Source organism: Camponotus floridanus, unplaced genomic scaffold, assembly GCF_003227725.1.
Source record: "Camponotus floridanus strain SB8 unplaced genomic scaffold, Cflo_v7.5 scaffold1, whole genome shotgun sequence".
In the NCBI taxonomy this organism is placed as follows: domain Eukaryota; kingdom Metazoa; phylum Arthropoda; class Insecta; order Hymenoptera; family Formicidae; genus Camponotus; species Camponotus floridanus.
This window is the reverse complement of record NW_020229214.1, coordinates 2,076,043-2,102,434: the sequence shown is the minus strand read 5'-3', so window position 1 is coordinate 2,102,434 and position 26,392 is coordinate 2,076,043. Positions and strand designations below refer to the sequence as shown.

The window sequence follows — 26,392 nt, the reverse complement described above, 5'->3', positions numbered from 1 at the left end:
GCATTCTTCGTCAAAACCTGATATACGACCAAGGACGCTCTTACAGTGTCTCAATCCCTCGTGCAGCAAAACATACGTCGTTCTGCTTCGCGAGAGGGACTTGAGTAATCGCCGGTCAGGAGAGACTTGTCGGCAGTTGAGTGCCGTGAGAGGTGAGAGAGCAGAGTAACACGGAGGGAAAAGGTAGAGGGAAACGCGCAAGAAGGCAGGAGGAGGTAAAAAGGGGCAGGAGATGAAGGAGGAGAAGGAGATACGCGAAGGTGATGGATCTTGGGGAGGTGCAGACGCGGCGCGCAGCATGCGGCGCGAAAACTGGCTCCTCTGTTTGCACAAGCGAGCCTTCTTCCCTCCTTTCGAACCTTCCTTTCGTCCCCTACCTCGACGGCGATCGTCTCGAGAGGAACCGCCTCGTACTCGCTCCCGCACGTAGGGCGGACAGCCCGGTTCGCTCGTCTCATCTGGGATATCGCGCGTAAATTCCCGCGAAAAAATTCGCGAGGGTCCGAAAAAAAATCACCGTAGGAAGAGCGGTTTTCACAAAGAACTCATGTGGGAGCTGATCAAAAGTTTAAGCTACGATAGAATTTTCTAATATATTAATAGCGTCGTATATTAATAAAATTTGAAAATAAAATTATCCTGCTCCGTAAGATGAATGAATAATTCATATTTTAATAATTTTAAATAAATTTGTTTTAATGCAAAGTTATACGCGAAAAATGATCATGATACCTGTATATACTATTACAGGGCATAAACTTTTTCACTTTCTTTAGAAATTATTAACTTAGAGCTCCAAAATATATCGATATTTATGTCTATATTGGATAAGATTAAATTTGAGATCATCATTAAGGTCACGGCAAGATTATCATAAACAAGAGAGTTATATAAAGCGAACGTGAGAAGCGTCATTCATCATAATCCCGTGCTAACGATCCACTCGATTTAAGTGAATCAGCCAAAGATATGCGAAATGTCTGACAAATGTCTGGTAAATGTATCATCTTGACACATAAACAAGCGTTGCCGCGATCATGGTGAATGTATGTCAAGGCGATAAAATACAGGTGGAAAACAAGCAAGCACATATATAAATGTTCTGTCGAGAATATCTCCTCTCCTAGCGTTAAAAAAAATAAAGCTAAATTCCTTGTAGTCTGCTTGCGACAAGGATCCAATAAATAAAGGAGAAAAGGCGAGAGTTCGATGCACGATAGAGCAAACGGCGAGAGATAAACAATGTCTAGCCGAAAACAATCGAGACGAAGCAAAATTACGTCATAATTCATCGAGGCTCCTCGAGCCGTCCTCTTTTACCCTCTTCGCGTCTCTCTCGATTGTGCACTCAATGCTCCATTCGCGCAAATAGAACTGCAGTTATTAGTTCGCAAAAATAAAGATTCATCCGGAAAAGCTCTCCGCCGTGGAGGCATTTGCTAGTGAAAACGAGAGAGAGATAAGGTCTTCGACGGAGGTCGATTGATAAGAATCGCAGTAAATTAAGTTCTTTAGTTGCATCGTCTCTGGATATTACAGACGCAAAATCTTCCTTTTATACACGAAACTATCGATCGGAGCGATAACGAGACGCTGAGATGGTGACTGGAATCGATTTAATTAACGGATTTGATTAACTCATCCTAGATGATTACGTTACTACGCGCTTATAACAAGATTTCCTTCACTTTCAAGATAATTGGAAGATTATATTCCAAATAAGAGAAAAACTATCAATTAATATTAAATAATATTAATTAATAATATTAAAGTCCGGAGACTCATTAAAAGAAAAAATCTCTTCACGAAAAAAAGAAGTTTATCTTAATTGGATTATTATAAAATTATCTCTTCTTGTTACAGAAATTATAAAGACGTAATAGATTTCGAGACAAAAAGATTTTTCGCCAAATTTAAAACATTATGATAAGAATAACAAAGTTTATTGTACATACGCGTATATGTGTAAAATAATTTTCTTGATTAAAAAAATGTTTTATTCATCGCGCTTAAATGCGATATTAGCAATAAGAGACATAGCGAATTACTGCGGTCTTACTTACGGTAGGGTGCATCATTGTGATCGTTGCGGCTCATGGCTTTGATCGAGCGGCCTATTACGGTAACATTGCCGCTGCTGCAAGTCGAGTAGAGACTCACGGAGCGCACCATCGCCGGCACCGCCCCGCACATCACCACCTGCAATTACAAGAGTCCACTCGTGTATTCAAAATTCCTTAGCCACGTCATTCGTGAAATTGTTTTACCGATACTCTGTTCCGCGAAAAGCCGTTTAATGAAATGCATAAAAAAGTCGACGAATCATTCGATGAATCACAAACGGAGTTCCGCGAAAATGAATTACATAATTGCGAGTACTTTGAATCGCAGCACTTTTAATATCAAATCTAATGTACTTTACGATTTGTAAAAGAATTAATCTTCGCGTTCATGCTCGTTTTATGACGATACTACTTTAACGTACTTTTATTTCCGATATTTAATGAATTATTCAAATACTGCGGGAAAAAATTCATACGCAAGCACGATCGTATATTAAAGGAAAAAAATAAATATAAAAGGCAGTTAATCATCAAGAAATCGTGAAACAGCGAGGGAAAGCAATTCGGATCAAAATTAGAGAATCGCGTTTTATATTTTTCGCGTGTTATACCGATTTCTCTCGATTAAATAGAAGGATCTCGAGCTGGAGAGAGATAAGAATTCGCGTGCCGTGTTTTCAGAACAACGACCGACCTGAGAATCGTTAAGGACGCCGAAATTCTTTCACGGCCGCCTAAGAAGAACGCTTTTACGATCGATTCACATATCATGACATCGAGTCATTCGTTGATTCGCTCGGCGAATAACGTGCGATAAAAGTGCGCCGTGTCGGAGGAAGACGAAAAGTCATCGTGTTCGGAAATAGCATGCATGAAAATCTCGAGAATTAACGAGCGGACACGCGCAAAACATTAATAGTCATCGAGACCGGCGTCTTGTTTATATCGAAAGTGGCGCCGACAATGCATATGATCGATGCGATACGTTATAGAAACGTCAAAGAAACGTCAAAACAAATAACTTATCGAACAATCATTAGAAAGACATTATATGACGCGTGTCCGTCCTTTCATTTATATGGATCATTTGTAAAACTCGTTAATATGTATAATTTGAATTATGATACAGTAAAATTGTAAACATCCTTATAATCAAACAATAATAAAATATTTTAAAAATTGATTATTATTAAAAATTCAAATTAGCGTTATTGTTCACTTCAAGATTTATCACAAGCAAATACCGTTAAGTAATAATATCATATAATACTATCGTGTAATAAGCGCTCAATAATGAACAAACATACATGCGAATGATCGAGTTGCGCTTATCGGTTACAGAGAGCAATTAAATTCACATCGCGGAATTTTATTGCAGTTTCATAATTTTGTAACATCCACCTTTTATATCTTTGACATGGTCAATCGGACACACGTATATAACTCAAGCGACAAGTAGAGCTTGTATATAACACGCCTCTTCTGTCTATCGTTTAATATACAAAATTAAATAACGATTATACATATATATTCGCCGAAACTTTTTACGACGTGACGAGCGTCACATGCCACAAATTCTGCATTCAATGCATTCAAGTGCATCGCAATACTGTGCGCATCGTAATCATGTTTGTCCTTACGTGCATCGCGATAAAAACTCGACACGCTAATTGATTCCGCGTCATCACCGCGATATTCGCATTATCATTTAATCGACAGGACTTTCGGATCGTAAAGAGAAGCGAGAAGGATAATGACAATCGTCAGTGAATAGCTTTGCAATTTTATGTATCGGCCATTCATTAAATTCTCACGTAGCGAACGTATCGTCAAGGCGATACTTTCGAATATGCTCGTCGCGCTATTTACCAGACAGTTACCGGCGACATCTAAATTTATCGCTCGCGATTCAACCATCCATTTAATTATTTATTGGATCGGCGAACCATTTATTGCACCGCTCGGGACCGGTATCCAAGAGATATATAAATCTTATTTAAATACGATTCGAGCCTCCGCGCTCGATGGCACTGTCGCGTAGATTGTTCTTATCGTATTGAGAAGTCGAACATAGATCTCCATTAATTTCAAAAACATAATAAATAACAAATGCCATACAAGTCAAATCTGAACAATTTATATAGTACCATCTTCAAGCCTGAGAGATTATTTGATTAATAACAAAAATTATGTCGAACAAAATTGTAAATTAATACTTGCTTTATGTTTTCCCATTCAAAGCCATTTCTAAATGCATTAATCAAAATTGACAAATCATTTCAATTGTTAAAAATTTAAAAGATCAAAATACATTTAAACATGATGCAACAAATTACAAGTTAGAAAAATAGAAAAATAGAATTGGAAACGACAGAGATCCTCAAGAAAAAACAACAATTCTTGATATATCGTGTACGCAGTTAATCAAAGTGCGACGGCAAGCTAGCGGTACCGCAATGAACGGCGAGTACTTAAAAATTCAACGTCAAAACTTATAGCGCTTCGCGGCGCCCACAGCGGGGAATTAAACGTACGCCGCAATGAGTTAAGACGAGTTCAAAGCCGGCAGCGAGCGCCGCCTCGGCCATATAAATTGTCAGTGTTGTAAACGCGTAGGAGTGGAAGCGCCCCGATCATTAATCTATGACAGGTAAGGCGCGGGCCGACGTAATCGCCGATTTACTCGAGTCAACTTGGCACGAGTTTCAGCACGCGATCCTCTCAGGTCCCGACCTCTTCTTCGCGTGCGCGAGATATCTCAGATCTGACCTAGTCACCCTCGCGCGAGATTGCACTGCCTGCCCCACTATATCTTTGCATATATTCGCGAGCTACAAAGTAGGTGATTTTGCGGCTTCGGCGGAATTGCGGCTGGAATTCTCGGATACGAACCTCATACCGCTCGTTACTGTTCGCGAAAACTAGGCCGACCGATCATCAGATTACCTTTATGTAATTGGTTCGTGCTACAAATGTCCGACACATTCAGAGATAAGATTACAAACCAATTATAGCGCGATGAATGCGTCAGTCTCTGGGCTCTCTGTACTTGTCTACTATACTATATGTTTCTCTTCTCGATTTTTATAAATCGATATAAATTTTTCGAGATCTCCCACTAGTCTATATTATAATCGTCTACACGTTTTTTTTAATAGTTTAATATAAAGATAATATAAAAAATTGTATATTCATGCATATATCGCAGAAAACTACAATTTCTGTTGGTGTTATAAATAATTAATACAATTGCTACTCACCATCAGGAGGCACAAAATCTTCGCTAAAACGGCAAGCTGTGGTAACCTAGAAACAACAAAAATACATCCATTAGTTAAAAATGTCGACCGGGAATATGAACTGGAATACGCGATAAGACTGTTTTATCGCGAATACATTCCAATTTGCAGCGATTCTAAGTGATTTCGTATGCAAATAAATTTCACTTGATTATATAGTAAACTCGCGCAGGACGGTCATTACTATTGCCAACTGCATATATCGAAAGTATAGGTAGGATGCATTTGATTGATAAGAGAAAATGCTCGAGATAATCAGTGTTAGAAAAGAACACATTACTGCCAATAGATTATGCCGCATATTTAAATTTCATTCTAATTTATGCGCATATTAAATTCTCCTCAGATTATCCTTTTAATTAATTCCTGCGTTTTTATAAATTAGCTAGTTATTATTTAATTATTTACACATTTTTTACACTAGTCATATTAATATATATTTTGATTTCTTTAAAATTACACAGACAGATATTAATGTAAACAATCCATAAAGCAAATAATTAACATTTTCAAACAGTATCTTTTTATAAACGAGATTAATTGCACTTATCGCAAATTATATAATTAATAACTTTAGATTTAGGATTTAAAAAATTTAGAAAATGTGTAAATATATTAATTTCTTATATAATTATGTACATATATATTATTACATTTTACAGATTTCAGCTGTAATAGAACGCGCATTGTCTCACGTAAGATCAACGTGTGTGGCGAGGAGATATCGGAGAGGATTGTAGAAATCAAGAATATAGCGATTGTAAATAACCCAGTTAGACACGCGAGCTACGTGCGGCAAGCCGCCGCGCCGCAAGAGCGATTACGTAATGCGAATGCATCTCGTGTTATAGAACGCAGGTGAGCAACGATCGCGGCCGTACACCGGTATGGGAGCTCTCTCGTTATCCGTCCGCTTTAATTCGGCTGGATTATTGGCTCCCCCGATACTCGTGGTATCGCCGGGCTGGACGAAATGCACCTTTCTTTCGCCTCATCCCGCCTACTCCCACCCATCTCAATGCACTCCCGTTGCACTGCGCGGAATGCCATTCTCTCCTTTTCTCTTTCTTTCTCTCTCGGCGTCCCCGATCCTCTTAAAATATTCGCTTCATTTCGTTTCTGTTCGACGGAATCTTCTCGCCGCGTTTATTTCGGAGCTATCGGATTTTATCGCTCTTCCATCATTTTCCCCTTTTTTTCTCCCAATCGCGATACGAGATTTCGATTATGCACGATTAAACGCCGATGTAAATTAAATTCATTATCTTTGTGGGATACGGGATATCGGTGCGATCTTTGCAATAATTACTCCATTTTGCGCAAGATCTATGTCAGGAGGAAGACACGGTAAGCACGCATGATACAGAATTTTGCCGCGGGTTAGGTCTTTGCCATGCATTCATCATCGCACTCCCCGCGTTATATACATCGAGTCGTAACGTGGAGCACAATATGACGTACGCAGTCGACTCAGGTTTCGAGGTATAATTGCATCGGCGCGACTGCAGCAGCGGTGTGGCGACTCGATTGCAAATACACAACTGTATTCGACATTTTTGCTGCCGGATGTGTGAAGAAACGATTTATGCTTTATTAAATCAAAAGGGGCCTCTCTACGCGCGCGTAAAGTATTCTTTAAAAGAACTTCGAAAGATAAGGGCCACACAGCGGAAATTGAAAATTAATTTAATCACGTATCTTGATTGATCATCATTCCGAATTATCATCCATTCTCGATATAGTGATAAACAAATATATCTACAATTTTTTAAAAATTCTTGTTACTTTTGAAAAATATATAATAATAATAATAATAATAAAATAATAATTATAATAATAATAAAATAATAATTAAATAATAATTAAATAATAATAATTAAATAATAATAATAATAATAACAATAATAATAAATGATATTTATATGCGAAGAAAGTTTGGATAAGTAAACCATATTTACGCATTTTATTGCCGTTCGATGTGACATTCTTGTCGCTCGTATACCGAGAATCACTTATAGAATGTGCCACATTCCAAAGTATCTAATTTACGTCAGCAGCGTCAATATCGATTTTTCAATTTTCACATCGAACGAAGATCGCCGTCTCTAAACCGAGATATACGAGTATCCCACTCGCTGGGATGCCGGTTTACATAATTGCAAACTTAGTCACATCGACGTCCCGCTGACAGCTACTCGCTAGTCGTTTCATTAACGGCCGTGGATCACCTCGGACGCGATAATACACGCGGTATCGCGACGAAGGTAACTACGGCGTCGAAAGGCGCGGGGATACATTAAACATTCGGATCTCCCGAGACGTCTGACGTAAGAAGGAAAACGTCCGAGAGCGAGATGTCCGTGAATGTTTCACGATAAGTGTCATCGAAATGGAAAGAGTGCCCAAGAGACCAAGAATTCTCCATAGCGTTAAACTATTAGTCGCGATCATCGAGTATTTTTCTTCGTTGCTCCAATTATTTTTATAATTTTTTACATCGCCACTTTTAATTATTATATAAAATTATCGAATTTATAAATCTCTCTAGAATTTAAAGAGATTCGAATAAAATAAAAGCTGGAGTTAATTTCGATCATTTGATTAATAAAAGTTATTATCGCGTTTCGATATCGGTGTACGTAATCAGTACACGAGGCGGGATGCTGCGTACTATCGCGTGAACACACGCGTTCACGTGCCTGCGTGATTGGCGGTACACACATGACCGCGTCTCGTCATGAAATTCCGGAGATTCGCGAAATTCCGGGACGTCGTGAAATCCATCCGTGACAAAATTCCAACACGCAAGAACGGTCTGCGCACGTCACACGGTGCGTGACGCAGCATCCCAGTCAATGTTCGTTACTTGCGTCTTGTACCGATATCTATAAATAGCTGATTGTGAAAAAAAATATCATTATACAAAGAAAAAATCTGATTTTTTTTTCTTCAAAAAAAAATAAACGATATTCGCGAGACATAGAATTTTTAAAAATAGAATTCTATAATTTCTTGAAGTTTTTTCACTACGGATCACCGAAAAAATTGTATTCTTAAAATGTATACTTTATAAGTCCTCTTAATAAATGTTCTTAATAAATAAGAATATATTCTTATTCATTAAGAATTTGCGACTTCTACATCACAACTCGATTTTCGTGTACGCGACATGTTTCTTCATTTGCTACGGCGACACCACTCTTAATTTTTCTCGTATTCAATATTTATTATGAAATGTATATAAAGAACTTGTATTAATGTAAGATCTAAAGTATATTTTTTTCCTTTAGCAGTGGTGCGAAAGAGAGGACGCTGCTCTCACACATAGGTTCTCTGTGTGCATGTGAGCCGTATCCTCTTTGACATCACTGTTTATCAGTTTAATTTCAAGCTGAATTTAAAATAATTTATTTAATCTGGATTCCTTGGGATTCAGAATATTAAAAGATTATTTGAAATTAGGCGGAAAAAACTTTCCAATAATTAAACTTATTTGACTTCAACAAAATGTATTAAATAAAAAAAACTATTTTTCTTTGTGTATTAAGAATCTCTTTAGAAGATTCTCTTTAGAAGATTTTCCTCTTAACTTAAGGATCCTCTTGGCGTCTATTTTAGTGGTATATATTCTAAAGATAAGTGGCATATTCTTAAGTTAAGAATACAATTTTTTCGGTGATCCCATGATACGTAATAGGATAAAAATAACGAAATTCCCGAATATAAATCGAAACATCCAAAGAATATCCTAGGATATTCTTACCTATCCTAAATATATGTCGTCATAACTCACCTAATGATAATCGTAGACATAGCTGCGAATCTTCGCTTCGCGGCGTGTCATCTCAATCCATACATTGTAAACCGTACGAATTACGACCAGCTAGCCGCAATAGCGATTTAAACACATCGTCACAGATTCTCGCGGTTGTAGTTGCGGTGATAATATACGATCTACGACGAATACATACGTTACGCGAAGAATACATTCAGACAGATCGATGACACTTTCACTCGGTTCGACTGCACTTTTGTCTCGATAGACGCGAACAAGTCCAATTTCGAAAGCAGCGTTACATCATCATCATCATCGAAATTCAACAAAAAAATCGTGCCGATTTTCGTGCCGATTAACGTGATGGCACAAGACACTTGTACCCCAGCAAGATCGACTTTGCGAAAAATCCTCGAGCCAAGCTTATATACGTTATAAGCAGTGAATTCGCGTCACACACAAGCCTATCAAAGCCTAGTCTGAGCTTTCGAATCGAGGTTTAACCTGGATTTAAGTAGATATCAACGTGAATCGTAACGCTGACGTAATACGCGAATCCCTACAGTTACGAGAACGGGATTTCCCAGGCGTTATAAAAGCGACGATTCGCTCTTTGCGTCATCATTAATTGCCGACAAGAGCATCGAATTTTAATTTGGGATATCACAATCGATCTACTATTGACGAGATATTGTCTATGAACCGCGAATGGAAAATTAAATTACCCTGCGGTGGATTCGTTGGCGCGCGAAATCACTTCTCTCGTTGGGAATAATTGACTTGGAACGACGACCCGATCGCTCGCGATAGTAGATCCGAAAAATCACTCCGCGAATACGCGCGACTTAGACGGGATCAGCACGGTGAATGCCGGCGAGGATGCGACATCCCGGACCACGTGGGGACTCATCTAAAGGGGATTTTGGTGGGGATATTTGTCGCCTGCCGCGTGAAAAACTGCCAACACTTGAATAGGCTCCGACACGACGATGAAAAACACGGCTACCGACCCGACGCCGATGACTCTCAGCTGGACACCGCCTGTCGTCTAGGCGGGGTACGCGGATTTCGTGCATGACTACACCACGATCCTGAGGAGTCATGCTGGAAGATCACGCACATCGTCAATGTCGTTTAATGAGCAAGCTAATCTATCACCTAGATCACCGTCCACAAAACTGCCCGACTCGTATATCGAGACTTGTTTGCGTCGCCAGCTAAATGAATTACTATCGAACGGTTTGACATATCGTTATGTTATAACGTGTGTGTATGTGTATTGCTGAGGGAAAATTAGGATGAAAATTATGAAACCGCGTTAATTGATAAATTCAAATAATATCATTTTCTTTCGCGATCAAAATTATTATGTACTCGATATATTGATATATTCAATCATAAAAATATAAATTTACTATTAAACGAAATTATTCGCTAAAGAGCTGAAAGGCATTTGCTAAATCATTCTCCAAGTTTCCAGCATTGGGAGGGGGCGTTATGGGAGACAAACGACGACGTCTCCATTCAAGATAACCGCGAGATTTACTACCTTTGTAGCGCTTTTGCAGCACGAGCCGATCTACGCGAACGCCCCAAAGGTAAAAGTCACCTGGCATCGCGTCACAAAAGCTGGCTGCGAAATGTTTCCTATATAGCCGTAGCAAATTGCGACAAATCACGCGTGTCAATGGATTCCCAGACGGTTACAGTAAATTGTCGTGACCAATCATGGTGGCAATGCATCGCCAGCGCATCGCGATCAGCATCAACGCACGCGGGTCACCATTTGATTTAGAATCCGTAAATTCGACTGCTAACTGACTGAACCTAATCGGATAATAATGGACACAATATACAATCATCGTAACCGCGATAACATGTTACCGATGCATCTGCTGAGCGACAAAATTTTTTTTCCTGATTAATACATATAATAAATAAATATCAATGCGTTTCTTAAAAGTATAAAGATCTTTGCAATAATTATAATATATAAAATGATTGATTCAATTTTAATTATTCCCATTCCATTAAAGTTTTCGCAAATATTTATTTTAATCTTTATCTATTTATCTATCTAAGAAAACATTTGCATCTTTCTTGCCCCAATGCAAATATCATTAAAGAAGCAGCTTGTGATAGCAACTTGTCATCATCATCATAAAAAGAACTCTAATGATTTTCACAAAAAATATTAATTTATTTTATTCACAACTAATCATGGTTAATATAAATAAAAAATATATTCATTTATTTCTCCTTCTTAAAGAGAAAATTTTGCAATTATAATCTTTTTCAATTATGAAGCAAACCAATATCATAAATTTTCCAGACAATATCAAGTGTATAATAAATCTCTCACACATCAAAGAGTAAATTTGGACTCACCCATGTCCGTGTTTCGTTAACAATCAAGACCAATGAGTAATCGGAAATAGTCGCGACCGTACACATCAAATTTCACGCATCATTCTTGCCGGATTTACATGAGCCAGTCATTCGCGCCGTTTCCATGAAAAATACCTTCTAATCCCGCTACTTCTGGGTTCCAGGAGATTACGCGAATTATCATCGAATTTGTCATCGTCATCTACTATATCAGAGACAATGTTACAGTTGTCTTCCATATGTTTGATGCGTCAGATCATTATTTTGATCATTTAAATTTTTCCGAGAAAAATTGTTTCAATTTTTATACAGTTATATGTGTACTATTTAATTTGATTAATTATGCTAAAAAAACTTTAACATTATGAATAATCTTCTTTTTGTTAATAATACAAAAATTGAAACATTTGCTTTTATTATCTTCATTTTTCATCATTCTTATTAAGTAAATGCTAAAATATTTTCGCATACTCCGAGAAGTGTCATTATTTGAATATGATAATTATATTAAATTAAAGTTATATAAAGTTATATAAAATACATATTTTCTATGCAATTTCTTTACTTTTGTGATAACAAGAAATTCCTCACACCAATAAGATTGATTATAATCTACGTGTAAAATATTAAGTCGCGTCACTTGCAAAAATAAGTCGAAATAACGCGAATCGTTCTATGGTGCCGAAACTATGCCGATCGGGGCTAGGGATACAGAGTGTAAATTATCTCATTGATCGAGTCCGACTTTTTTATTCTAGCACGAGCACACTCGTGTCTCCAGGCTGGTGCCACGTGAAGTGGTGGATAGCCGTCGACGTCGTGCGTTTATGGAGAACGGTTAAGGAGACGACGAACGACTAAACGCGTCCTGTAACGTTACGTAGAGGACTGTCGTGCGTCAAGTATACCGTGCGGCGAGCGGGATGCAAGTGTAAGGGAGAGAAAGAAAGAGAGAAGAGAAGTATAAGGAAGGAGAGAAGAGAAGAGCACAAACAAGAAGAGGAGCCACGCGAGAGGAGTACGCGACGTGGTTTTTGCTCGAAAGCCGCGACGTTCCGCCGGCGTCACATTCATTCTGACACGCTCCTCGTCACTCCTCCCCTTCTTCCCCGCTAAGAAAAAACGGTTAGAGAGTAGCGAACGAGAGAGCAAGAGGTAGATGAGCAAATATCATCGCTGCGAAAGAAAAACCGTCCATAATGATCTATTAATTTTCGTGAATCGCATATGAGCGACGAACTCTAACGATAAAAATATCAGTTTTTATTAACAATAAAGTAATATTATATTCCATGTAATATTTTATGTATTTTATTCATGTAATATTTTATGTATTTTATGTTGATATAATATTTCTAATTAATTAACTGAAATTATATCCCTCGAATGGCACACAATTGTTTAATTTTTTTATATTATAGTAATAATTCGGTAACTAAAATTATTGCTGTTAAAGTGTCAATGATTTATAACAGACTTCGAAATCTAATATTAAATTTGATTCGATAATTTCAGATTATTTTAAATTAAAATTCGATAGGCGCTCTTTACACGATTGTAAAACGCATTGACTGTTGAAACGGTGTCATTTAGAAACTCGCGATGACTCACGTTGAAATTGATCTCGTACCCCACCGATGAAGTACCATCAAGCTATCCCTTGCATTCCTAGCGTTTTACTTAGACCTACTTAAAAGGGTTGGATCACATTTGATGCTCTTAGGGCGGGTATCGGTTTCAGATGAACGTCTACGGATAGCTCGGCCCGGTTTGAAACCCGGCGCATCCTGCACGACCATTCATTACTCGTCTCATCTCGGCGTTCGTTAAGTCCTGGCCGTTAAAGAGGCCACGGTTAATTGAGTTTTAGGAATTCATTTCGTCGCCGATAACCAATATGGTACTCTCTCCTCAACCATGCTTGTTGTGACCGACGTCTGACCGAGGAATTTCGAACGTGACGATATCTTTCAAAAGGAGAGCCGCTATGTGTCTATCGTCGCACATACTTTCGTGTCCTACGATTCAATGTGGGTGATCGCGATAATCGAGAATGTATTTCGATATAAATCAAGATGCGTCGAAAAGGTTTCACGTGCATTATATCAAGGCTTTATCTCATCATTTGTTATTATTAACTATTATTTTAGCAATCACGATAAAATTATTTTAATCGAATTTCGTGTTTTATATGATTATCCTACATACTTTTATACATACATACATTTTATGAATATTTTATTATCAAATTTCGATATAATTAAAATAAAATCAAATTGTAAAACATACGAATAATTTTTTTATATGTATCTACACGAAAATATATAATTTTTTAATTTTATGATCCAATTGGATGCAAAAACTGAAGAGTGATTCGCATATCATTTTGTCACGGTTATCATATTACCGAGAATATGATTCATATGACGAATTCATCATCGTAACAAAGCATCGCTATGAGAGCAGTGATGAAGACGCAGCAGTGTATATGTGAGTGAACGTGTGTCTATATCATTTTACGGACATAATTGTCACAATTCGGTTGTGTATTTTTAAATAGAAACAGTCAAGGATGCGCTGACACGTATTATACATGTAGATACATTGTTCGCGACGCGTTTCATGCGAAATCACTTGACTATGCGTGCCGTCTCACGAGTAAAGAGAGGTAAGGAAAAAAATATAGTGTAGAAAGTTTTGTTTCAAAAAGCAACACGTATCGCCGTTCGATTTGGCTCATCCACACTGGCATTTGTTGGACCTTAATCTCTAATGGCTCCTATGGGCATTTAAATAACCATCTCGCCCACCCACCGTCACTTAACTCTCTCCATGTCTTTTCTCCTTCGCGTCCTTCTATCTTTCTTTTCTCGGAACCCACGGCGCTATCAGAGACGCATGTTCTGATGATCGAAGAAAAACGAGTGCCTTCTCTTGGCTTTCCATTTTTTCCCGTTACAGCTGATCGAAAAAACTCACTATTATTCGCAACTATCGTAAAAATATCGTTCCTAAGAGTCAAGGGTTCTACTCCTATATCGTATCGAGAGACACGATTTCGATCGGAAGACATGAACGTTACGATCAGGACGAAAAATCGCAGATTGACAAAGACAAATGTTTCCAGTAATATTGCATTACGGAGATGAAAATGTACGAGGTTGGGAGAAAATGGCTCTGCCAAAATCCGTCTGCGACGGATCTTTCTCGCTCGCGAACTGGAGGATGAGTCACAACGGAGTTCGAGTTAGTCATACGAAACTTGGTTAGTCGATGAATCCACACAAGAGCGAAGACGCACTTTTAGGGCACTCTCCCAGCAACCCGAGCCACTGGGAGGGACAGTATACGTCGCGTTCGATCGATTCGGGCAACGATCCACCGATTAAATTTATATTTATAGCGAATCGTTCGTCGCGGGGATAAGTCAATGTCGCGCGAAATTCCGTCAACATCCACGAGAACGGAAAAGTGCTCTCAAGGAGGAAGATTAAATCGAGTCGTTGACGGAACGTACGCGGAAATTTTATGACCGAGTTTAATGGTCAGGCCATTGGTCGTAGAGAATTCAACTTCGCTCTTGATCAGACAACTCGGAATAATCCAAGATATAGCATGAGCTAGAGAAGTAGAAATGTAGAAATCAGTCACCTAATTGCGCTATAGATTGCGTTATAGACATTGGAATGAAACTATATATTTCTAAATTAAACATGATTTAAAAAAATAAAATAAAAATGGAAAAATTAAACTATTGGACTTTTCGAGCAATAATGCAGCGAGATAATTATTTTGCTTATCTGATTAAAAATTTAGTTTAGGCGAATATAATTATGCATTCTGCGTGAGTAATAATATATTGTTCGATCGTAATTAATTGCAAATATCGCGATCGCTTGTGTATAAGAAGAAATATTCTCAATACTAAAGCAATGAATCACTGATAACGAGAGCGTGGGAGTACGTGGAAGATAAGACTTGCAAAGTCGGCGATGGAATCCGTGTAATCGTTCTTGGGTATTTCATGGAAACATGCGGCACGAGTCCGAAATAAGTGTATTACGTCAATGGCTTAACGTACATCGCCGCGATATCTAAGACCGATATGTCGTTCTCGTGGTCAACATTGAACAATCGAATGTTTACTTACCCTAGAAAAGGGATATGATATCGAATCTTTATCAAAAGTATCCTCAAAGATCGCCGATGATGAACAACGTCATGTTTGTTGGTAATCTTTTTAGCCGACGAGTATCGTTTACGGCATTAAACCAAACTGATGGATACGCAAACAAGTTAAGAAAGCGTGAATGTATCTAAAAAAATAACTAAAATTATTACGCGTATATTGCAAATCTATCACAAAATTTTATTAATAGAAACTGATTAAAAAATAAAAAAGAAATAATATTAAATAAAATGTAAAAAAAATAGACGTTATAGTTATCTAATAAAATATTAATATTAATAAATACTAATAATAATATTAAATAAAAAATTAATATTAAATAAAATATTAATATTAATAAATATTAATAAAATATTAATATTAATTTAATAATCACATATTCTTTTTCTAAGAGACAAAAAATTAAAACAGATGTATCAAAAAGATATGTCAACGTCTTGATCGCTAAGTATTTCATTATGTTGCGATATATATAATTTCTCTCTTACGATAACATTCTCTTTAAGCGGTTTAAATGATAGAAAGTTAATTTAAGTCTAATTATCCGAAGCGTAGATAATTACACAGTTAATAGGAGCTTATCGATGCCTGCAAAAAAGAGCATTCGGCAGGCGAGAGAGCGGGTCTAGAGATGTATTAAGTTAAGAAACGATTTTAAGCCGCCGTGAAATAACTGACCGGAATCGCTCCGGTTTAATAACTCGGAGCCGCCAGCGCGTTCTGCCGATAATCTTCAAATTCGCGATACACTTATTGTCTTCGTGAACGAGCCGCTTTCAAGTCATTAGCCGACCTAATTAAAACGTCGCTATAAACGTTACACCACGCCGTCTGTGAAGCGCACTTACCAACACGCCTTTTTTCCGATAACGAGCAATACAGTTGGATACAATTAGCGATGAAATCAATCGCCTGTATATACCTGCGAATCCATCAGTATGCATAATCGCACGAGCGCCATTAGCCGTGTCTGCGTGTTTATGTGTGCGTGTAACGTCGGTGACGAGATGCGAAGGTCTCCTACTCTCTTTCTTCGGCTGTCTCATACGCATGAGTTGTTTTAGATGTAATTAGTGAGTGATTTGCACCGATTGGCGATAGCGGCAAACTGTAGAGAATGAAAGAGACATAAACAAGCGCGCGCGAGAAAAAGAGAAAGAGAAAGAGAGAAAGAAGGGGCCTTCCTGCTCTAGGAGTAGAACCAGTCCGAGGCGGACGTACCGTGGCTGTTTCTCCGCTCGCGGGAGGGACTTTGTCATGGCCGAGTGATATCCAATCGGAGATATATTTAGCGAGAACGTGGTATCCAATCGGCGATATTGCTACTAATTGACCCCGATACTCGCGGACAATCATCTAACCGCGATCAGGTGGTCTGCCATGGCGGAATTTCAATGCCATAGTGTTGGTAATTTTGATCCTGGCGTTTTGAATATGTCGCCGCAGCGTAATTTTGTGCCAATATCATAAATAGAAAATGATTGTTGAAATTTAATTAAATCCGTAAGGTAATAAAATTTTATATCGTTTATCTTTCGTGTCGTGCAGATGTAATCTAATGGAATGTAGAGAAAGAAAGGATCTCTCTCTCTCTCTCGGTGTATTTATAGACGATTATATAAAATAATTTTTTTTTCCACTTCTTGATCACTTTACTCATTTTATGTCGGATTTAATTAATTTTGTTAGCTCCTTTTGATTTCCGAAAGAATAATGTTTGAGCAAGGCCGCCAATTCCCGTCTGTCGTGTTAAAAAAGCCGGTCGCAAGATGTTACGGTGCCTCGGAATCTACGCGATGCGATTAGTAATATTTCATATCGCGTCATTCGATCTTCGTACCGCGCAGGATGCAAATTATCTAGCGACGTTGGTGGTCCGACTTATTTCTTAATTAGCTTTACTAGCTCGAGGGCGCGCGAGGACGGCAAACGAGGAAATATTCTCGTTGCTTCTTTTTTATCGACAAGCTTCTACACCGCTCTTTAGCGGGATCTCGACTTTAGCAGGATCCTCCCGTACCATTAACAAGCGAACATTCGCCCAAGAGCGGCCGAATCGCTTACCGATCGCTCGCTCTCGCCGACATTCAGGCTCGTATCTCTTTCCCGTAGCGGCCAACACACGCCCCTGCTCGTCAATTCCGAGTTCTGTTTACACTGGGCTTTCCGGAACAAGTGCTAAAATACCCGGCGCTACGCATATATTATCGAATCACGCGGCGATTACACGCCAGAAATAAACGGCGCCGCTACCCTCGGCCATAAAAGAGGAACCTCGAAATCGTGTTAATTGCAACAAATATGGGAAGAGGAACCAACATCATCGGGTATGGTAGTTCGATGGGCGGCAAACAAGTACATTTCCCAGTGGGAATACCAAAAATAGTAAGTCTGCGAATCGTATCGCCAGAAATATATCGCCGGTATCGTCCGCCTGGCAAACTTAATTAACTAAAACTTTATGCATTCGCGCATGCATTCGCTGAAATTTACGCGTGCTCGTGAAAAGCAACTGCATACCTCGATGATGTTTTTTCGCAAATGTTTACTTTTTTTTCGGAGTTCTCGCTGCGGAACCTTTCGAATTACACACGAAACGGACTCGACGGACGAGTACAAGTAGATAGAGTCCGCACTAGTCAGACATACTTCGCGCAATTTTCTCTCTCTCTCTCTCTCGTCGCCCGAATTAAATACTTTATATTAGATCGATCGAAAAATATGAATAATACAATTTAAATTGTCAAGTTTATTAAAATATATCTTAATTGCAAATAAGATGGCAAACAAGCTGTGAAAGGAAAAGATGTATATCTCGTCTAAGTTTTTTGTCTAATAAAAGACATTGTGTGCCAACGGCTTCTCCTCCATAAAATCTTTCTTTGTAAAATGGAAATTAACTAAGAAGCTATTCTTCAACTCGCGGCACAAATTTCCATTCTAGCCATTCTACGTAAAGTAAATCCGTCAGGCGCCGCGCGCGCAAACAGATATAAAGAAATCCTCGACGGACGTCTCCACGAAATTCGTCTGCGAAGCGGATATCCCGGAACGTATCGTTCGTCAGGGCGTTTTTATAGCGCAACTTTGTCACGTAAGAGTCGGAGAAAGCGCAGAAGTGTCTTTCCACTCACGCGGTGCATACGCACGTTTCTTCTCTCCCCGGCGCGTTCGTCACGTACGTCTCTGTATGCGTATTTCTGCGAGAACGCGCATATGCCATCCACCGTCCACGATGACGTTCGACGCCGACGTGAACACCTACACGTATATCAGGAGTCGAGATACTCTTGTTTTTACAGCTTTACGAGCCGTATCGCCGATTGCTCCGTTTATTCAGGTTCAACGATCAGCACCCGGATTCCAGGGGCGATTCGGTCATCATCCCCGAGCTCTTAAAAAATATCTTCTCTCCTTCTTCATTCGATTTTCCCCTCCTCCTTTCCGCTTCGCCTTCTCTTCGCCCATTACAGTTCACGATTATTGTTTTAAAATAAAATTTAAAAAAGAGTTTAAAATGTAATTCAATCATAATTTTTCTACGTGTTTACTATCCTCAAACCATTCAATTTTTCCATTCGATATTTTCCAGGGCAAACTATTCTTTCAAAAACGCGCATTCATCCCCCACTTACATGAATATTCTCACGCCTTGATTATTCGACAATTTGTAAAAGCGTCTATCGAAACATTCATCTCTCGCCAGCGGTAAATCTCGCTTGACGCGCGCGCGCAATTCGCGAAGGTTTCATTCCCGTTCCTCGGCATCACGAGGCGAGAGACGCACTCTGACCACACTTTGCACGCGATTACGACTCACGCATGCGACGACATATCCCCTGCGCGACCGCAAACATTGTGTCATTGTCATGAGAGCACGCGTAATATCGCGCGTAGGCGGACCGGCCGGGCGAGATGAATTATACATCGCGAGTGTTTTCGGTCTCGAATTTGCATCGCCCGAACGGCTACCGCCCGCTATTCTTAACCGCGGGGGCACCCTTATACCCTTCTTCCTCTCGCTTCATCCTCTCCCCCCATTCCCTTCTGTTTGCCGGCCAAAAAGGAAGGAACAAGATGTACGACTTTAGAATCCGCCGGCGTATCTAGCTACGGTTATACGCGCCTGGCGCTACGTGTGGCCGATGCAATCTCTCGTTGAATGTAGAAATTAATTGTCAACGGTCGCGTGTCCACCGGTCACGATTAACGATCCCGCAATCCTCGTAACAGACTTGAAATGTTTTCACGGGATTATTTCGAGAGCAGGAAAAGATGTTGAATTATATCACAAAAGTGACATAAACCGCTCTTTGAAATCTTGATCTTTTCAACGAAGAGAAATATCATTTCCTTTAATTTTTTGCACGCGCAGATATTATCCCGCTTCTTTCGACGCCTATTAACCAAGTCGCAAGATTACTAACCGGGGATCCACGAAGGTGAGATACAAAGAGTTTGCATAATTCACAAGAGTCCTTTGAGAGAGAATAATGTTCTTTGAATTCATCCTCGCGCACAGACGAACGATTCAGAAATGTAAGAATGAAGTTCCTTGTCCCGACGTCGCGCTCTCGGACAACAATAGGACGAAGCAGAAGCGGCGTCTGGACAGGATGCTTATCGCGGGACACGCGCGATAATAAACGTCGCTTTTACGAGAGCGCGGAAAAGAGCGAGCGCGGAGGGAGGCGGGGGTTGCGAATGCGCCTCGCGTACCAGCAAAAGCGTCGCCGTTTGTTTTGCACGCGCCGGCGGAAACGAATCTCCACGATAAAAGCTAGAGTTACGATCGAGCTTTAAGTCGAGCCGGGAGCAAGAGATTGCTGGCGGGAGCGAGCGGATTCGGATCGATATCGCGTTAATTGCATGCCTTCGCGATTGTGCGCTCGCAGTCGCAATCTCTCCATGTCAGTAATATTCGCTTGCTGGAAATCGCGCTCTTTCAACCAGATTCACTCTTCATCCTGTAATAATACACCAAGCTCTCAATTCATACATATTTTTTTCAAATAATTTTATCTTTAATATGTCACAAATACAAGCATATATTCATAGCTGCGTTATAAAAATATTATAAAAATATTATATAAATATTAAAAATCATTATATATTTAAAATATAGAATTAATTAATTTTAAAATAAATGAATTTAAAAATAAAAAAATTGAGACAAATGTAATCCGATTTTCTTATTTCTCAGCAATTTCTTAAAATTTAATTCGTCATATAATTTGTACCGCAGAATTTAATTTTTCGAAAATGCTAATTCATTTAAATGAATTCCATGAATCGTGATATATGATCCCCTCTTCTTCATTAACCGTCGGTGCCTCTCTTACGAGTGTGTCACCAAACTTCTTGCTTCGACCTTAGCTTTCTCCCTTTCCCAGATATCGCTCGTAATTTATAACAGTCCGACGTGAGTGAGTTCTGCTCGTAAAGCACGAACGAGCGGGGCTCTCGGCGAGAAGGAAAACAATAGCCGCAATAGCAATCTCCTCGGCGGCAGCAGCCGCCTTCTACCTTGGTGTGTCGGGGAGGGCGATCGGAGAATGGCATACGAGACGCAATTCACCGTCGCCACCGCCACCAGGACAAGAGTCCTGGGATCGAATAGCGCAATGCGGCGCGGATATCCTCGGCGACCATCTCGCACAAAGGGTTCTCCTCGTGCCGCGGTCTCGGCGCCGTGGAAAGAACCGAGAGAAACAAAAACGCGGAGAGAGAGAGACGCGCGCGCATCAGACATGCAATAGCGACGCCCCCGTTGTAAATTATCTCGCGGGTGAGACAGAGGGACGACGACACGGAACAAAGCGCGAGAAACGAAGAGACGTGCCGAGACGAGAGAGCGAGAGGAGAGGATGCGGCGAGAAAGGAGCCGCGCACGGCGTTGTAAAGAGAGAGCGGCTCGAGGGGTCCTCTCTCCAGCGGTCTAATTAAGAACTCAGGCTAATTCAATTATAATTTATGCCCCGAGGCTGCGTATCCCCCGAAGGTCCGCGGCCCCTCGGGTTCCCCTAGGTACGGGCAATCAATTACACCGGGCTAAACGCCACATGTCCGCGGCACGATAATTTACGACGATTTCGGGCTTTCGTCGATCCTCTCCTTTCGCGAACGTCACGACACGAACGTTACAGAACCGGCTAGGTCATCGCCGGCAGGAGAGGTCGCGTCGTCCAGAGGAACGAGGGTAAAGGAGGAGGAGGCGACTGACAGTCCGCCGCTTGACAGGATTGAGACGTTCTAGATTATTTGTTCGGAGTGCAACTCCGCCGCTCCGCCCAGCTCATCTCGCGAGCTCTTCTCCTCTCGATGCCTGCGTCCTGCACTCTTTTCCCCCCTTCTCCCCCCGCTCGCAGCCGCCGCCACTTTCTTCTCGTCAGCAACCACCGACGGCCACCTTTTTGCCCTTGCGAATAGCGAGAAAGCGTGTACGCACGAAGAGATAGCTTCGCGCGTGGGTATTCTGTAGATGCCAATTTGGGACACTTCGACTACCCTGAAAAAGAGACGTACAGTCTCTCGTAGTCAAGTGTCAGTATTTTCAAGGGCAGTATTTTCTTCTTAGTGAAGGAATATTATTATTGTTTGGATCATGCGATTATCGTTGATTCAAATTCAGCTGAAAGAATCATCTGTCGAATAAAGCGACTGAAGCTTATTATAATTTATGATTTATCGCACTGAAAATGGAAGTGACCGATGACTGGAAGATATTATTCGCACATTGTGGATTATATTATAAAAACAAATATAATAATTTCTGCTTGGGATGATAAGAATTTTAACACACTTTTGATATTATTGATTATCAAAGCGCTTATGTAGGATATAAATAAAGATAACGTGCAGAGATTAATTATTATTATTATATTATATATATATTAATTTTTACGCAGTGCTAGAAAGATATATTTCAAATCTTTGTCAATGCTATCGAAATTCATGAAATGCTTCTAACAACGATTCCATTAAAATTGAAACGTGGAACTCGATAAATTGCACTAAAGTCGCACAAAGCCAATGTCAATTTACACTAACGCACATATACAGTCAAAATTACGTCACCGTGATTTACGACTCGCAGTAGAAACGTTTTCTCAGTCGTTCGCTATTCTAAAGCATCTTCTAAAAGCGCAATAAATTAGCATTTAGGATAAAGTATCCACTCATCTGACAGCTAACAATTAACGTGCATCCACCGAGACATTATTACGAAATGTATTATATATGACACCCGCATAATCAGTCCCTGGTTCTTCTACTATTATGATATATCGCAAAGAACTCGCTAATCTATAAAGATAGCGATGGGGTCTTTCAAACTAATGCTTACATCGATACTGATCTTCAGTAAATCCAATATAAACTCGTTCAAAACATATTGATACTTTATGTCAGATATATTACAAATTAATACAGATAAAAAAGATTGTTTCGGATATAAAAAATTTTTAATTAAAATATTTTTTTTTTATATTTGTTATGTCGTAGCACGAATATTGACATGTTTTATCTATTATAGTATAACTAAATGTAAATATAATACATAATTTTTATTCCATGTGTCACTCAAATAATTTGTGAATTAATATCTTGTCAAAATAAACTGGTATACCAAGCAAGACTATATTTCTCCGAATGGCAATAACTTACTTAACAATTGATACACGTGTGTATAAGTAGTCTACTAGCGCGTGCGTCGCAACGTTGAAGTTGATGTGATCGATGTATTTTTTTAAATGTTTGGAATACCTCTACGAGATACATACATCTGCATAGAATTATTCACGCTCTAATCAAAATGGTAAATATCGGCCGCAAACGCAAAACAGATGTCGAAATGCAAATTAAGAGAAAGTCCGAAATGTGTGTATATGCATACGGAAGCAACTTCTTCTCATGCTACATGTCGCGTGTCACACGCGTGCACAACTGTTTATACGCATGCGCTATGCGTGATGGACATATGATGTTTCATGGGAAAATTATGCAATCCCGAAACCTGAACATCGTTCTACGATGACTTTATATCAATGGAATTTCGTAGGACGTTTTCAAGAAGATGTCCAATTAAGGTAAAGCATCAAGCTTCTGTATTAATTTCACACATTTATTTTTTAGCATTTATCTTCTCGATTGAAAAAATTATTTAAACCCATTCATGCTGATGTGATGTAGTAAAAGGCCTCTATAAATGCGAGTAACGAGTGAATCGAGTTAAAGTTAGAAATTTAGAAAAAGTATAACGGCTGGGCATAAGAGTAACTGCTTCCTAGTAATGCAACCAAGTAAGGTAAAGCAAAAGTAGGCAAGTAGCAACGAGTAGAAAAAAATAAGCGGACAAGTTTCTAATTTAAAAGTCAATTCATTCTTTCGATTCTATATACCTTCTGTTATTGTTTTATTAAATTTAAGAATAAAATCGTTATAACTTGTGAAGGAATATTCAGTTGTCTTAAATGACAGAACCGTCTCTAAAATTGAGGCCTCTAGGATTTTTTTTTAGGGAAACAATTTAATAATTTTTTTAATTTTTTTTGAAAATGAAGGCTGACTTTTTGAGCAAAATTACATACGACAGTTAAAATTAATTCCACGTACTAATTCAGCAATACGATAGTTCGCAGAAAACGCAATTGAAAGAAAAGACAACAGAGCGAAAGTATGCCTCGTAAGTTCAAATAGCCGCTTGAATCCGTGAATGACCAGCGCGTTCATCCTGAACTCGATGATCGCGAGTCTATACTTCGACGAGAGGGGAAGCAAAGAGAACGGGCAAGAGATGTCGTACGCGTCTCGTTCCCTCTATAAATACATTTACCTTGTTTGCGGAGCACTTGTACTTGGCGGCTTGTACCGAATGGAATGCGACTCTCCCTCTGTTTCGATCGGTTTTCTCCAAGGGCCATGCGATAAAATTTGGACGTGTAGGACTTTCGAAATACTACAATTGCTTACGAAATTCTGCCATTGTCGGTTGTTTATAATAATCGGCATTTCAACTATATTTTGAAAATTTGATAAAAATACTTTTTACTTATACGGTTTTTTCAATTCTAAAATATTAAATGATTTCTGTAATTGTTACAGTAAATTTCATTATCTTCTAATTATTATTTCCACGCATTCATTATCATATTATATATATTATATATATATATATATATATATATATATATATATATATTTATTATTATTTATCACAGAATTACTGTATCTTTTTAATGTTTTTAAATATTTTCTACAATTATGTCTTAACGCGCGAATAATATGTTACATCTGTCATATAAAATTATTTGCACAGCTGTAACTATTCGTATGCAAAGTTATAAAACAATATTATTCTTTATATCGTCTACGAATATTTCTGATTTATTATCCAGATATTGCACATTTTATTGTTACATACCTAAATATAAACTTTGATAATTGTCAACGTAATCTTAATCATTGCACACGTATGCTGATAATAGGTTTGATGAAAATTCTATCATTTTCTAAGATGGAAAGAACCCGCTGATGATTTCTTTATCGCGTAACAGTCACGATCAATAATTTTTTAACGCGCACATTCACAAGCCTCCCCCATCAGTTAAACGCACAGCTGATCGATTAATCACCAGCGTAACTAATTTGACATGTTTGGTGACTATGTAAAATCGCGTTTTCGCGATCACATTAATCCAGAAATACTGAAATTTGCAATATCGTACCAATCATTTTAAGCACACACAATAATTAGGATTTTAACAAAGTTCAGAGAATCGGAACCAGCACTCGATGCGCCATGGGAATCGATTGGCGATTAAGTTATAAATCGTTGCTCAATCGCCGATAGATCTACCGACGCTTCACGAGCCAATAAAAATGCAACGAAAAAAGACGAGTTCGGAATAAGGCATCGAGCGAAGCAGTTCGTTAGATCTTGAAAATTGAGAAGGTTTATTACATAATCAAGAAATAATTTGATTTTTTAACATCAGCGGTGTAGCATCGCTTATTGGAATTATTAGCGATATCGATCGAATAAACTATGAAGTATTGAATAAAAAGAGAGAGAGAGAGAGAGAGAGAGAGAGAGAGAGTCAAAAATTGAGAACATTAAAAAAAATTTTGTAATCGCTTTTGAAATTTCAAAATTGATTTTAAATTTTACCATGGAAATAAATCGGAAGCTAAAAAATTTTACTACAGAATGTGTGGCTGTTATCATTTCAGAATAAAAAAAAACAATTAATTAAAAAAAAAACTGTAAGTGTATCGTGCGGGCAAATGCGCTTTTATCCGTAATCTATTTGCGCGCTATCTCGTTTGTTCGAGTCATAAAGTCGTATTATATATTATTATTATTATCGCAACTATTATTATTTCCATCGCGCGAAACGCACCATCTACCATCGTGCGATAAAACGATAAAAACGGCGGTCGCAAACGTGTGAACCGACATCACGCTCGTGATAAAAATCGCAAACTGGTAACGATAACAAAGAGAAAATACATACTGCCGACTTTTTATCTCGAGAAACTGTGCAGCGCCCGTAGTTTGCGGACGACGAGATGAATAATTCGGAATTCGTCCCAAGCGTAGCTTTCACCGATTTCGCGACATCTTTAGACAAATGAATTTTAATATCTCCTTTTTTTGATCGCTAAAAACAAAATTCTT

The 26,392-nt window shown here is 38.9% G+C and overlaps 1 protein-coding gene across 8 annotated transcripts in view; it reads right to left on the bottom strand.

The window, feature by feature from the left end:
* Nucleotides 1-26,392, bottom strand: part of LOC105250422 (fibroblast growth factor 17) — a 129,646-nt gene that overhangs the window by 8,624 nt on the left and 94,630 nt on the right. For 6 of the 8 annotated variants that reach the window (XM_025406200.1, XM_025406190.1, XM_011256511.2 and 3 more), the window contains 2 exons: nucleotides 5,324-5,369; nucleotides 2,064-2,199 (listed from right to left, as the gene is read on the bottom strand). In XM_025406200.1, coding sequence (XP_025261985.1) covers nucleotides 2,064-2,199; nucleotides 5,324-5,326 — 139 coding nt within the window. In that variant the 5' untranslated portion in view covers nucleotides 5,327-5,369. Of the gene's footprint in view, nucleotides 1-2,063; nucleotides 2,200-5,323; nucleotides 5,370-9,155; nucleotides 9,495-16,636; nucleotides 16,659-26,392 lie in introns of those variants that run through there. The other 2 variants (XM_025406208.1, XM_011256510.3) reach the window with 2 other exon arrangements.